The sequence below is a fragment of the Sus scrofa genome, chromosome 13 (assembly GCF_054392235.1).
Source record: "Sus scrofa isolate SSC_HxYL_T2T_F1_AM1 chromosome 13, Sscrofa_HxYL_maternal_Yorkshire_Landrace_v2.0, whole genome shotgun sequence".
Lineage (NCBI taxonomy): Eukaryota > Metazoa > Chordata > Mammalia > Artiodactyla > Suidae > Sus > Sus scrofa.
In genome coordinates, this window is record NC_139395.1 from 194,736,486 (window position 1) to 194,751,717 (window position 15,232).

The following is a 15,232-nucleotide window of genomic DNA, read 5'->3' on the forward strand; positions in this document are numbered from 1 at the left end:
TATTGTTTTTCAGAAATAAAACAGTTTATACAGAGGCAGCTATTGAGCATACAAAACACACTAATTACTTACCACCAATAAAGGATTTTATCTGTGCTGAGAGGCACAAAATTTCCTCTAATAGCATAGAAGAAACTTTCCAAAGTAACTAGAGGAATATGTTAATGCTAAAGGAATAGTAGAAAACTTGATGTATTTCCTGAGTCAAAAATCACCTTTATTTTGTACTGACATAACTCACACAAATAATTTAAATTTTACTATAGCAAGAACAAGAAGGGTGAACTGAAACACTGATTATAGGTTACCTGACTGGATTCTTTTCACATTGCAGGGTGCTTGTTCTAGACTCTGGAAGAATCGCAGAATTTGAAACACCACAGAGGTTGATACGCCAGAAAGGACGTTTCTTTGAAATGCTAACAGAAGCAGGAATAACACAAGACTTGGGGCCAAAAAATAAATAGCTTTAGTTGTATATTGATTATACCAAATAAAAAAATCAATATTTGAAAAAATAATGACAGGGGAGAAATGCAAAAAAGCATCCCCCTAAGCTATGTGTTGGCAGAAATAGAGATGAGCACTGTAATTGTAGCCATCCTGGGCTCTACCCAACCTTCTCTCTTCCATTCATGCTCTAGGGAATATCTGCCTTCTCCATGTTGCCCAAAATGCTATATATGATTTATACTTTAAGTCTCTGTTCAGAAGTCACCTTCTTTGGAGTTTCTGTTGTGGATCAGTGGTAATGAACCTGACTAGTATCCATGAGCACGCACGTTTGATCCCTGGTCCCCCTCAGTAGGTTAAGGATCTGGTGTTGCTGTGAGCCATAGTGTTGGTCACAGACATTGCCGTGGCTGTGGCGTAGGCCTGCAGCTGCAGCTCTGATTTGACCCCTCACCTGGGAACTTCCATATGCCGCACATGTGACCCCCCCCAAAGAAAGTCACCTTCTTCACAAATATGCCCAGAATTCCCCCTTTGCTCTTCATTCTAATCCAGACTGTGCTCTGATTAGTCCCATGTGCTTACCTTTATTCTGGCAGATATCATACTCTATTTTAATTTTTTATCTGTCTCCCCATTAAAGGCAACAACCCAATTTTAGCCAAGTTTGTGTGTTAGGTTCCTAGGATAGTACCTTTCAGATCATTGATACTAAACATTCGTAGAATGAATGACTAGGCATTTTAGAGTAATATGATTCAGATATTTTTATACATATTTATTATGTGTTGAGTTACTGTAAGGTGTATAAAATTATGGGAGAAATCACAAAAACTATTGAGCTATACAGCTGCTTTCTGGAAAGAGTATATGTTAACTAATGTTTTATGATACACTTTATTTTAAAATAATATTTTATAATATACTTACTCGGGTAAAGAAAATATTTTCTGTGGAGCATCATGTTTTGGCTGAATTAAACTCAGTAAGTTATGTATCAGAAATTGATGATTTGTAGTATTAATTATATTTTGAAAGGTTTTTTTGTTTGGTAGTTTTACATACTAGAAACATTATTTCTCTGAATTGCCCTTCACATTTGAAGTTTCCAAACTTCAATAGTATTTTCCTTTCAAGATGATTTTAATAAAATATTTGAACATGTTAAGATGCATCAGTCTTTCCTTTTATCGTCTTTTTTCTCCTTGCTATGTAACAACTTTGTGCCACCTTGCTTTATCCTCTAAGGGTATTTATGAAAAGTTTCCTTAAAAGTCATGAAACACTGTGTTAAAGCCTCCTTCCTTAGAATGTAAGCTACCTAAAATGTCCTGTCTTTACAATCCCTGTAGTGCCTAGCACTGTTTTGTATTCTGTAACCATTGAATAAATAGCTGTTGAATTCCATTGAGAAAGGGAACTGGATATTTCATAAATATCGGTTAATGTTTTAGCCTATTTATACCTGTAGTCATCAATCACAGCCTCTTCACATATATTTGAAGAGTAAAAGGAAAGGAAAAATAAATATGACTAAGCCAAAATTACTCAAGATAATGTTATTGTGTTAAAAAAATTAATATTAGTAGTGAACAAAAAAGGTACTATAGGACTATATCATGGGCTGGATAAGGCAGCACAGTAGTGGGGCTAAACATGGACTGGATTTTGAATAACTGCTACTTATTAACTGTATAATCCTGAGGAAACTACTTAACACATTTATGCCTTACTTTTCCTATCTGAAAATGGGGATAACAGTACCTACTTATGTTTGCTAGAACAAAGTTAAAATAATTAATATTATTACAACATTTAGAACACTCCTGGTACATATTAAGCACTCCATCATATACTGAATAGTAAGTGAATAAAAAGTCAGCTTAAAACAACAAAAATGTATCATCTCAGTTTCCATGAATGAGGAATCTGGAAATTGCTTAGCTGAGTGATTCTGGCTTAGGGTCTCTCACAAAACTACATTTGAATTTTAACTGTGGCTCATCATGTGAAACCTTGAATACCAGGTCAGGAGCAGAGTCACATTAGAAGCTGCCTGCCTCAATGGGGCACTGTTTATTTGTCAAGTGAAATAAATATGGATGTGTCACTCTATTTCTTCATACACTTGAATCACTCAGCAATGGTAGTTAAAACAGGTATTAAGGAATCACAGGAACTAGTGACTGGAGAGTCAAAACTACTAGTTTTATTTAAGGGTTCATTTGAAAAGACTGTATTAATCAAAGGAGTTTCTTAAAAAAATACATATTGAGCTTTTTGCCCAAAGAATAATACAAATTTTATTAGATAATTATAAAAGTATTAATCACCAACCAAAAGATTATAGCAGTCCATCATATATGATTATTTATAAGCTATCTAGATTAATTTTGTCTCCATTATGGTCAAAATCCATGCATTGGTATTCATAACTCATGATATAAGAAATGTCTCCTAAATTAGAGAAATAAGTAGAAAAGTAAGCAATTCCTGGGCATATTCAGGATGAAGGGAACTAGGCGACAGCCACTCAAGTCATGTGCCTTGAGCATCAGATCAGCTCTACCTCCATTTCCTTTCTTACTGACATACCTCAAAAACGTACTCTGGCCTACTCTGGAATAGAAAATAAAGGACACGGTTTAAAAAACAAACTGCAAAGTAGTATTTATTTACATTAAAAGTGAATTACCTGTATACACTTAAGAGGCACAATTTGTTATGCACAATAACTATGCTCTTCAGAACATGTTATATAACACAATAGTTATCTGCTGATACATCAGTGGTTCCCGTGAAAACATAGTAAGTACCAAAACATTCCTGACACAAAATAAATTACTCATTCACATATTCTAATCATACAAGACAATTAATATTTTAAGTTATGTACTTCAAAAAACACTAGCAAGATGTACAACCAAAATGTATTAAGTTTGTTTTATGAAAAATGTCTTCAGATTATGCATTAATGATCCCTTTCAGGATACACTTTTATCTTTTAAATAAATAAACTACATTGATTTCAAGACTATTTATATATAACCTCCTAAAATATGAAGACAGACATTACTTCATTTTTTTAAAGGTATAACCACTCTAGAGAATATGCTACTATTGTCCCCAAAGTCCAACACTGCCTTTGTATTTTTTGGACACAATCAAATTATTTAAATTCAATTATAGGGTATGAGATTAGCTGCCCTTATTTTGCAAACTGTTTCCTCTAAAAAGTGTTAAGAGATTGTCCTGAACTATCTCATACACTGGAGAAATTCAAGCTTTTAAAAAAAATCTTAAAATGCTTTAGGTTAAAGCTGATAATATGTGGAGATTCTGATAAACTGAACACTTTTAAAGACCTCCGCAAAAAGATATTTATCAATTCTAAAATTTATTAAAGATTTATATACAGTCCAAGAGAACACTTGAATATTCTCCTATCGCAGTGAAGGATTCCTCTTTGGCATTTCTCCTTAGTTCTGAAATAAAACACGTAAACAGACATTTTGTTTTTCTATCTACCTACTACAGACAATTTCTATACACAAAAGTATTTAATTGAAATTGTTTTAATAACAATTTCATTGCTAAGAAATTTTTTTTTTTTTTTTTTTTTTGCAAAAAACACTCAGCTGTTTACTTTAGAAGCTGAAATGTTCTGATGTTGCTGAAGAGTTTGCTTATTTCTCTTTTTCAGTGATTGGAAACCCAACATCCTTTTAAATTCAACAATGGATAAAGCAGACATATTTCATATCAGCAAAAATGTTGACCAGAGTTTAATTTTTGAATATTGACAGGAAGTTTGCCTCTATTAGGGAAAAAAAAATCTTCAAATAATAGGAGCATCACAGAAATAAAACTGTTGTATTTTCTTTCTTGGTTCCTATAGCTTTTCTAAAAGGACACAAACCAAAACTACAACAAATGCTGATTTGTGGTCATTTTTTCACATTGCTTTCCACATTAGATTTCCATATTACTTCCAGTATTCATCAAGTTTTTGCTCTCATCAGAGATTAACCTTAAGGCTAAAAAGAGTCCAAGTCTGATTTTTTAAATGATGGAAACAAAGTTTTAACAAATGAGTACAATTTTCTGCATTCAAAACTAAATATGCAGAAAAATCTCAGTGAAACAAAATCGACTGCAAGCTAAATTCTCCAGGGATTACTGAAAATAAACAGTGAAACAAAACCAAAAATGTAAAATAAATGAATATTGTACCTAATTACTGCTGTTTACCAATGTCTATAAAGGTCTTAAATAACAACAACAAAAAAAGACAGTAATGACAGCTTTACTGTGACACCACCACATTTTAAGAATGCAATTATATAAATTTCTAACCAGGCAGAATCACGGAGATCCAAGCAGAGAATGAGGCATAGCAGATGAAGGAACTAAAATACAAATTGGGTATTTCTACTCTCTGGCAATGAAACATTTTAATAAATCTACAGCTACTTTAGAAAGAAAATAAACTGATCCAATAAAAATATTTTAAAAATCTGGAGAATGGGGGTTACGTGAATAGGACACATAATGCGATACTGAATTTAAGTACTTTTGTTACAAAATAGGGCAGTTACTAGATATTGTATATGCAGCTTTTATTAACAATACTGCTTATCTCCCAGCCAATGTAAGTACCTGACATCACCACTGTCCTTCAAGTATAGTTCAAATTAAGAGTTACAGGTAAATAAAGTAAATAAAGTACCAGCTCCTGCTAATACAATTTAGTAAGAGCTGGGAATCCTGTAATGGCACTAGGCATGTTTACAGAATATAATTTTAAGTGCACATGGTTATCTACTTCCAGAATTAAGAAAATATAGCCACCTGTGCTCCCATAACAGAGTTTTACCTCAATTCTATCGCTTTAAAAAGTATTTGTTGGAATGGGATCTCTCTGAAATCAAGAAGGATCAACCTGGTAACATTCAACACTAAAACAAAATGTTACATAAAATTTCATATATCTAAATGTTACCTTTTAGGTAAATTTGTGAGCTATTTTAGAGACTTTATTTGGCCGATGGAGGTGGTCTGATAAAGGAGAAGAGATCATCAGACAAAATCTCATGTATTCACCCCTCCATAATTCAGTTGAAGTTGGTCTTTTGTAAATGCTTATTGGGAATTTCTAAAGCACTGACTTGGAGAGGCCAAGAGCCTCCATCAATCCCTGCTTGGATAGCCACTCCCGTCACCACTGCCAGGTCAGGGTCTACAGACGTGTTGGGATCCTTCCCAAAGAACTCCTGAATGACTTGGCGGATTCGAGGAATACGAGTTGAGCCCCCAACCAAAACCACCTCATCAATCTCAGTCTTTTCCAAGTGACCTTCTTTTAAGACTTGCTGAATTGGTACAAGTATTTTCTGGAAAAGATCTTCATTAAGGGTGTCAAAGAGCTTCCGTGATATTTCTGTTTCAAATAAAACCTGACTTTCTCCATTTTTCTTTTCAGAAAGGGTAGCTCCAAATACGCGGTTCATATGGGGACGGTCTGCTGAGGAAAGTCTGTCCTTTGGCAGTTCAGCGTCAGTACTCTGAGGTTCCCTCCTGTCCTTTTCCTCCACCGTCAGTAATACTGACATATGAGCAGTCTGATGAAGAGTCAGATTTAATTTGACCATTTCCACAGCTTGTCTTAATCTATGGATTTCCTCTTTCCTAGAGGGTATGAAGCCATATGTTTGATAGATCTGTTTATATAAGTACTGTAGCAATCTTTGATTGAAATCTTGTCCTCCAAGTTTATTGTTTCCTAAGTTAAAAATAAAAAAAGTTTATTTGTATTTATGAATGTATTTGCATACCTGTGTGTATGTATACATGTGTCTATATAGTATATATTTATAAAACTGATATTTTGGAAATAACAAATTCCTATTTAATGTGTTATTAAGTTTATATCCACACAAAGACTAATTAAAAATAACTGGGTTAAAATTATTTTAACTCTAATGTGTACTTTTTTTTTTTTTTTTTTTTGCTTCTTAGGGCTGCATCCATGGCCTATGGAGGTTCCCAGGCTAGGGGTCAAATCAGAGCTACAGTTACTGGCCTATGCCACAGCCACGCAGGATCCAAGGTGTGCCTGCAACCTACACCATAGCTCATGGCAATGCCAGATCCTTAATCCACTGAGCAAGGCCAAGGATCGAACCCGCAACCTCACGGTTCCTAGTCAAATTCGTTTCTGCTGCATCACAACGGGAACTCCAAAATGTGTACATTAAAATACAGTGCACATTTGGGTTTAAATGATACAAAAGTAATTGTCTCTTAGTAAGATACCAAATAATTTTTCAGAAAGTAAGAGATTGAGAATACAGACTTTTAAGTACCAATTTAAAAACACTAAATGTCATTATTTTCAAGAGAAGAAAAGTCCTTCTTATAATTAAAAAGTACCAGTAAGCATTCTATCTAAAAAAAAAAAAAAAAATCCTTTTGCTTAATTGGTTAAGAACTGAGAAGTAGAAAAACCAATTTAATAAGGAAAAGAGTAATGTAATATAAATGCCAAGTACCAAACTTGGTTCTAAATATAATCCAGTTAGAAGAAGAAAAATGTAGAAGTTAGACCACCTGTAACTTAAGCTCCACAGGCTTAATTCCTTAAAGATTCCTTAAAGATTTAGGAAAGATAGATTTCCTAAAGAGATCTATTTTGTGAAATAGATATTAAATAACAACTTATCCTTTGTTTTAAAATAATCTTTTCCTCTGTCACCTTACCCATGGAAGTGAAAACTACTGGCTCACTGAGCTATAACTGGAAGTATATTTATTTGACTTACAGGATGTGCAGTCATGTTTTGAAACTTAATTTTTTGCTATACATACACATAAGTGGTGGCATAAGATTACATGTCCAGAAAACCACCAAAATGTACTCAAAGAATACCAGAATAGAAGTTCCCATGTGGCTCAGCGGGCTGAGAACTCAACATGGTATCCATGAGGATGTGAGTTAAATCTCTAGTCTTACTCAGTGGGTTAGGGATCTGGCGTTGCCACAAGCTGCGGCATAGCGCAGAGATGTGGCTCGGATCAATATGCCTCAGGTGCAGCTGTTAAAAAAAAAAATTAAGGTTTAAAAATGGGAGTTCCCTTCGTGGCGCAGTGGTTAATGAATCCGACTAGGAACCACAAGGTTGCGGGTTCGGTCCCTGCCCTTGCTCAGTGGGTTAAAGATCCAGCGTTGCCGTGAGCTGTGGTGTAGGTTGCAGACGCGGCTCAGATCCAGCGTTGCTGTGGCTCTGGCATAGGCCAGTGGCTACAGCTCCGATTCGACCCCTAGCCTGGGAACCTCCATATGCCGCAGGAGCGGCCCAAGAAACAGCAAAAAAAAAAAAAAGACAAAAAAAACGAACATTAGATATGTTAATGTGCTTGAACCTCTTTATATTTTTCTTACCAGACATTGCTCGGGTTAGAAACATTCCTCCTTGTTTATTCAGCAGAGAGACATCGAGAGTTCCTCCACCCAAATCTATTACCAAGACGTGAAAGACATCAGCTTTGTGGAGACCATAGGCCATAGCTGCTGCTGTGGGCTCATTTATTACTCTTAAGATCTTCAGTCCTGTAAAGTTGGTTTGAGGGAAGAACAATCTTGAGAAGACACACTATTAAGAAATTTCTTCCCACTCAGTCTTATATTAATATAGTGTCTTCTGTGACATAAACTCCACTGAGTAATAATAAGAAAGAACTGTTGCAAATCCAATAAAAATAATGAAATGGGAAGGATAAATACAGGTTCTTCTAAATGGGTGTCATCAAAATTATACTTAAAAATTTTAATATAAAGAAATAAAGGGCAAGATTCAGTGACATATATCATTCTATTCTTTATTAATTACCACTTAATTTTTAAAAAGTCTCTCAGCCTCTTGTAATTTCTATATTTTACTTGGGAATATGTAAATGATTAAACTTTAGTCAATATGTACTATAACAAATTGACAGTACATAATGTAACGAATGGAAATAAGTTTACTGTGTTCTTTTAAAAAGGACTTTTTGATAAAAAAAAAAGAACAGATGAATAAACAAAAAAGAAGCGATAATAAAAAAAAAAATCTAAATGATATGCTACAATGACACTTTAAAAAAGTAATGCAAAACACCTGAATGCAAATCTGAAATACACAGCAAAATCTGACCTCAGGGTAAAGATAAAAAGTAAATGCCCAGGCAAAAGATCAGATTTCCTTGAACAAAATTCCTGCTTTAAAATAACTGCTGCATGTGAATGGCTTTGAAAGAAGTATGGCTTTATATATTAAGAGTCATAAAAACTATTCAAACTGAAGAATTTATTCAAAGATTATAACACCTTTCCCTTTATCTCTCTGACTTTAATACTCACTCTGCTCTGGCCACACAGGCCAACCTCTTAACTTCTTATGACTAGAAAATTCTCTTTTCATGGCTGCTACACTGGACAGTCATTCTCCTGCAACACACTTCCTCTACAAATCTGCTTGCTTCACTACCTTGCTTCTGTCAAATCTGCTTAATTGTTACTTTCTCAGTGAGGTCTCTTGAGGTCTAAAAGTCCTCTATACTCCCATCACCCAGCAAGCCTGTCCCCATCCTGTCCTTTTTTTCATGTCATGTTACTTTGTGATATACACTGTATCAAGGCTCTCAACCAGAGGTCATTTTGTCCCTTTGGAGACATTTGAGACATTTTATGGGCCAGACATAAAACTGTCACCAGTTGGTAGGGTGCTACTAGTTTCCAGTGAGTACAAGCTAGGGATGGTATGGAATAATATCCTATGATACACAAGACAGTTCCCTACAACAAAGAATAATCAGGCCCAAAATGTCAATAATGCTAAGGGTAAGAAACCCCATAATACACTTATCTTCACTGCTAATTTTCTGTTCCCTCCAACAGAATATATGCTCCATGAGAAAAATGATTTATGTTTTGTTTACCAAGACACTCAATATTTGTTGAATGGTGTTAAATGAATTTTCTCCCACCTCAGATTTTTTTAAAAAAACATTATGTTCATTTTAACATTAAAAAAAGTTTGGAAGAAAAAATTTCTGACTGCTAACATGTGTCCATATTCTTTGTTGGTCTTTATCATATGCCTAACTGATAGGTGGTTATCATAATATATACATTTTACATTGCACCACAGAGCTTTCTTAACTATTTGTAAACCTACATAAAAATCTACCCGATTTGTCTACTGTATAGTTTATTTAGGTACCTACTTAAGTGGTTTGCAAAACACTACAGCTTACTACAGATTGTCAACCTAAAAAAATTCTGAGAGAAAAGCACAACTCAAGCAAGTGATATTACCTGCAAGATTAGCAGCTTCAATTGTTGAATTTCTCTGTTTTAGATCAAATTCTGCTGGTACAGAAATAACAGCGTTGGCAACTGGCATTCCAAGATATTCCTCTGCCATTTCCTTTAATTTCAACAATAGTCTAGAGCCAACATATTCTGGGGTAACGGTGATAGTCTCATTACTTGTCACAGAAAATTCAACCATACCATTTTTGTTTAAAACCTGTGAATAAGATTTGCAAAGACAAAAGAATATATAAAGTTGTGTGTGTATATATCTACATATACATACATATATGCTAACACAAGTACATATAGTATGTATTCAATCAAAACTTACTTTTAAATTAATGTTATCTAGCAAGTACATTTACTAAGATTAGAAGTTATTAAAAGTTATACTTTAAAATCTATAAAATGAATCTATTCCACAGTTTTCAAAAGCAGAATAATAAAACTCATCACTAAGTATATAACTGAAACATAGAAGAGTCTCAAGATATATATGTTACATGAAAGATAAATGATAAAATAGGAAGAATAATAGTTGCTAAATCATACATGTGACTCAAGATCTTCTCCTTTTTTCCTTTTTGCTTTTTAGGGCTGCAAGTGTGGTATATGGAAGCTCCCAGGCTAGAGGTTGAACTGGAGCTACAGCTGCTAGCCTAGGCCACAGCGACAGCAACACCAGATCTGAGCTACGTCTATGACCTACACCACAGTTCATAGCAACACTGGATCCTTAACCTACTGAGCAAGGCCAGGGATCGAACTCTCATCCTCATGGATACTAGCTGTATTCGTTACAACTGAGCCATAGGGGGAACTCTTCAAGATCTTCTTTTTAAAAAAAAAATTAATTTGTTTCCAAAAAGTATTAACTAAAAGAATGTTGTAGTACATATGCAAGAATAATTTTAGTACATCATTATGTTCCTATCTAAGGATCAAATATTACTCAAATTCTTGTTTGCATGAAAACATGTATGAGCATATTATTCCTGCTAATGTAGTTGTACATTTAGAAAATTAGATTAAAACACACTAGTTTCATCAATAGTTTGTATTAACATCAACAATAAAAGAGAATTAGTCTAAGACATTTTAAGAATTTTCATCCAGTCATTCTAGACTACAAGTTAGGTTTCAATTAAGAAAATATAACCATCCAACAAGTATTTAACCTATCTGAGGAAAAGAAAAACAAGCTATGGACATTTAAAATAAGGTCCTTAAAGTCCAAAGATTCTAGTACCTTTCGTGATTCTGAAACAGAAACAGGAAAATCAGATCATTTAGAATCTTAAAAAACAAACAAAACGAACACCCAAAACTTAAAATAACTCTTGGATCAGTAGGTAATATACTCAAAGCTGTAATTTAGAGGAAAATGTATACCTTTATATGACTTTATCATGACATAAGAAAAATTTCAAATTAATAAAGGATCCAAAGAAAGAAGCTAAAAAAGAACAAAGAAATTTTTTTTCTCCTTTAATAATGAACTTAAAACTTTGATAATTTTTATGTATGGGTTATTAAATAAGCAGCACTGATACGAATATCTATTTCGAACTCTATTTGTTTAGAATTACACCTCATAATTTACCAAAAAAAAATTTTTAAAACAAAAAAAACCCTACATGAAATAAACATTTAAATGTATAAAAGAAAAAAATACAGCAAAACCCAAACCTACAAGTACTCATGTAAAAGCATTAAAAAAAAAAAAAAAAAAAAAAAAAAAAAAAAAAAAAAAAAAACCCAAGTGGATGGGGTGGGAAAGACCGTTGTAAGCATGGTAAGAGTCCAAAAACATTTTTTAAAAATTATTAAGAAATGACTTTACCACATAAAAATTTAGCTTTTGAAAGCTCAAAAACAAAATTATACATCATCAGTTTAAAAAAAGGAAGGAAAAAAATGAAAGCATATCACAAAAGTATTTTATAGTCATTAAGGAAAAGATACACACCCCAAAAGAAACTAGTGCAAAGAATAGGAAATGTATCACTGAAGAAAATTAAAATGCCAATAAACCAATTTTTAAAAGTCTGACCTCACTAGAAATCATAGGAATGAAATTTATTAATACATGATTCCATTTTCCCTTATCTATTAACAAAATTGAAAAATAACAACTAGTGAAGATATAGGCACCTTTAAAATAGATAAGAGCATATAAAATTTTGGGTGCTCAATCTGGCAATATAAATCAAAAGCCTTAAAAACATGCATACATTTGGCCTATCAATTCTAGTTCTAGAACTCAAATTTAGGAAATTATCAGAGATGTGCTAAAAATATATATGTACAAGGATATTCACTAAAACTCCAATAATAGTAGAAAATCAGAAGAAAAATACAATGTACACTGACAGAGACTGGACAATTAAATGGTGGAATAGTCATTCTATGCAGCCATGAAAGATAATGATGTGAGCCTATTGACTAATAAATAGCCTATGACCTACTGATGAGTTTCAAACAAGTCCTAACACACCGTGCCTAGTATGATCTCTTTTTCTGTACACAAACACACATACATACAAACACAGAGAGAATATCTATTTATCCATCTATCCATACATTTATAGGTACACAGGATTGATTTCATTAGCCTCTTGCTGCAACAAAAGAGCTATGCAGACATTCTGAGGATGGCAGAGTAATAGTATGTTAATGTCCCAAGTCCTTGATAGAACTGAAGTGCCACTGAATGAACTGATCTAGGAGCTGCCGTGGAATTGGTTGATAACTTTCATGCAGATTGAGTCTACTGAAATAGAATGTTTTGAAACTTGAAGCCAAAGCATTAATTGAGACAGTATGCCGAACCAAAATTAAAACAGATTTTAGCTTAACTTACCTTAAATGGGTATCTGCCAATTTCGGCCTCTAGCTCTTCTGGGGTAAAAATCTTGCCTATGAATCTTTTGGCATCATATATTGTGTTCTGAGGATTTGAATCTGCCAGTTCTAAGCTTTCATACCCCACATAAACATCGTCGTCAGTAAAGGACACCATGCTGGGTATGCTGATATGCCCATTTTCATCTGGAATGACCTTTACTTTTCCTGTGCCAGGAAAAAATACCCCAACTGAACAGTAGGTGGTGCCAAGATCAATACCAATCACTTTAGGAGTAGGCAATGGTAAATACTGTTGTGCCAAATAGCCAGCCAACAGGAGAGTCAAAACAGCTGATCCTGAAATACAGGCAAATTAAAGTTATGTCTTATCAAACTAGCACAATATACTAAATTACTACAGCAAAGGCCCTTGAGTACCACTCTTTGAATCAAGACTGAAAATACACTCTCAAAATATTTTTTATAGCACTCTTGGTAATACTTTTCAAACATCAAGTTTTTCATAATGTAAATTGATTATAATACAACTAAAGTGAAGTAAAAACAACAAACCCTGTTTGTATACTTCATGTATGGGTGAGTAAAGGGATAAAAGGTATAAACACTTGAATAACAACTGTGCTAATGCTGACAGGAAAAGTCATTCACCTAGAGCAAAAGCCAGATATAATCCAAATCCTGATCGATCGCTATTTAGATTTACAGTTTTATGTTTTATATATCATTATTGTTAACATTTTCACAGCAAAACCTGTTGTTAAAGGTTAAACCTCTTTATCCCCCTCTTTTTTCCTTTCAAAAGGATGAAATGAATAAGCTGTATTAAAATAATTTTGGAAGTTGCTTAGACATTAAACTGTCACTTCATAACAGAACATAGTTACCTTTTTCTGTATTAAATATGAATTAAGGAAATACTTCTTACAGATATTTAGGGAAGGAGAATAATAAAAGTATGTAACCCTGATGAAATCATAAAGCACCTTAAAGTCAGGTTTCGTTTATCATTGTATTCCCTGCACCAAGAATGGTCCCTAGCCAACTTCAGATTGTTCAATAAATATTAATTGATGGAAAAAAAAATATGTATGAACCAAAGCCATGAAAATTGTATACATGGGTGATGAAGAAAGAGGCCGCTTTAAATTTACAATTAATCTTTTATTTGGCTTCAGGACACTGTGTTATACACCTGTGTCCATCCATGTTACATACAACCCCAAACGACAATTTGTAGGAGTCAGTTTAACCAATTGTTAGCTCATCCTCATCAACACATAACTCAAAGAAATGAAATCAGGTGCCAATCCCACTTTCCTCTTGCTCCTACATACGCATTTCGAAGCATTTCACCACTTTCTCGTCCCGAGAGGGTAATTTCTTCCAAGATTGGTGGAAAGAACATTGGACAATACATCAAAGAGGCCCGGACCTCTCAAAATCCAGCATCCCAGGAATCCACAGGTCAGGATGCTGCTGCTTGCTCCTCCCCTTCCTCCACAAAGGGGTCTAGGAGACGCACATTCTGGCAGCCTCTCAAAAGCCCCTATTCAACCAAAGATTCAAAGATCGACATTCTCTAGAAAAGAATTCTTCCCAATGCCCGAGGTCCCTGGAATGTACGCAGAGGATGGCCGCCAGCCCTACCCGGGCCTACTGCGGCCCAGGCCTTCCTAGAAGAGACCCCCAACCCGACGTCGCAAACAGCCCCAAACCGCCTCTAAGTCATCTTTCTGGCGCCCTTCCAGCTGCGCCAGCGGGATCCAGCACATACGACAACCGCCTCCTCCAGCCCGGCCTCCCCAAACCGCTCCGGTGCCCGAAACAACCTCAGAGACCCCGGTCACTGACCTAAGATCGTCATCTCTCCAGCCATCACAGTCCCGCCGAAGAGGCTTGGGATGACTGTACCAGATATGAGGCACCGCCCCCACACCGCCCCGGCAGCCCCGCGCTTCCCTGGGAAATGTAGTCCAATTGCTGCGATGCGGCCGGAGAAACTACACCGCCGGCTGGAGAAAGGACTTCATTTACCATGAGGACGCGGAGCTAAGGGCCCCCATTCAACCGCTGCCAGTGACGCCTGAGCCGCCCTCCCACGCACGGACGACCGAGCCAATTAGGCTGAGCTGGAGGAGAGCAGAGCGGAGGGACTGGGTTTACCCAGCAAACCTGAAGGGCCTCGAGCCAAATTGAGGTAAAAACTCTCCTTTAGCACCGCCCCACAGTTTTGCATTCTGGGAAGGGTAGTTTTGGCCTCTCTGCGCTCGCCTGTGGGAGAGTGAGGACCGTTAGGTTACTGCGTTTTGGTGATGTCGCTAAGCAGGCCCAGGGTCCAGCCTTTGTTATGTTGTAGATATTAGCTTTTGAAGCATGCTGTTTTGCCTTGAATCTTAGATTCCAGATGCGGGTGCGTAAACGTACCCCCCCCGCGCTCCGCCCCGCGCCCCCAGCATCCCTAGAAGAGGCCCTGCCGCAGTGCGGGCAGGCGAAGGGGGAGGCAGGGGCGGGCGTCCCTGTAACTCCCTAAAGATCATCGGTCCTCTGCTTTTGTTT

At 35.6% G+C, this 15,232-nt stretch overlaps 2 protein-coding genes and 1 long non-coding RNA gene across 13 annotated transcripts in view; 2 read left to right on the forward strand and 1 right to left on the reverse strand.

Moving 5' to 3' along the window:
- ABCC13 (ATP binding cassette subfamily C member 13) overlaps positions 1 to 1,621 on the forward strand; it is an 85,532-nt gene extending 83,911 nt beyond the window's left edge. For all 3 annotated transcript variants that reach the window (XM_005670294.4, XM_084991719.1, XM_021070813.2), the window contains one exon: positions 335 to 1,621. In XM_005670294.4, coding sequence (XP_005670351.4) covers positions 335 to 467 — 133 coding nt within the window. In that variant the 3' untranslated portion in view covers positions 468 to 1,621. The remainder of the gene's footprint in view (positions 1 to 334) is intronic.
- Positions 1,622 to 3,097: 1,476 nt separating this feature from the next.
- On the reverse strand, positions 3,098 to 14,564 carry HSPA13 (heat shock protein family A (Hsp70) member 13). Its single transcript, XM_001924920.7, has 5 exons — positions 14,528 to 14,564; positions 12,672 to 13,012; positions 9,809 to 10,022; positions 7,895 to 8,062; positions 3,098 to 6,235 (listed from the first exon to the last, which is right to left on the reverse strand). Exons 1-5 carry the CDS (start codon positions 14,550 to 14,552, stop codon positions 5,568 to 5,570), a joined length of 1,416 nt encoding a protein of 471 aa, XP_001924955.1. The 5' UTR covers positions 14,553 to 14,564; the 3' UTR covers positions 3,098 to 5,567.
- Positions 14,565 to 14,766: 202 nt separating this feature from the next.
- Positions 14,767 to 15,232, forward strand: part of LOC102161811 (uncharacterized) — a 277,061-nt gene continuing 276,595 nt past the window's right edge. For all 9 annotated transcript variants that reach the window (XR_014824994.1, XR_014824998.1, XR_014824993.1 and 6 more), the window contains exon 1: positions 14,767 to 14,873. This is a non-coding gene — a long non-coding RNA (uncharacterized LOC102161811). The remainder of the gene's footprint in view (positions 14,874 to 15,232) is intronic.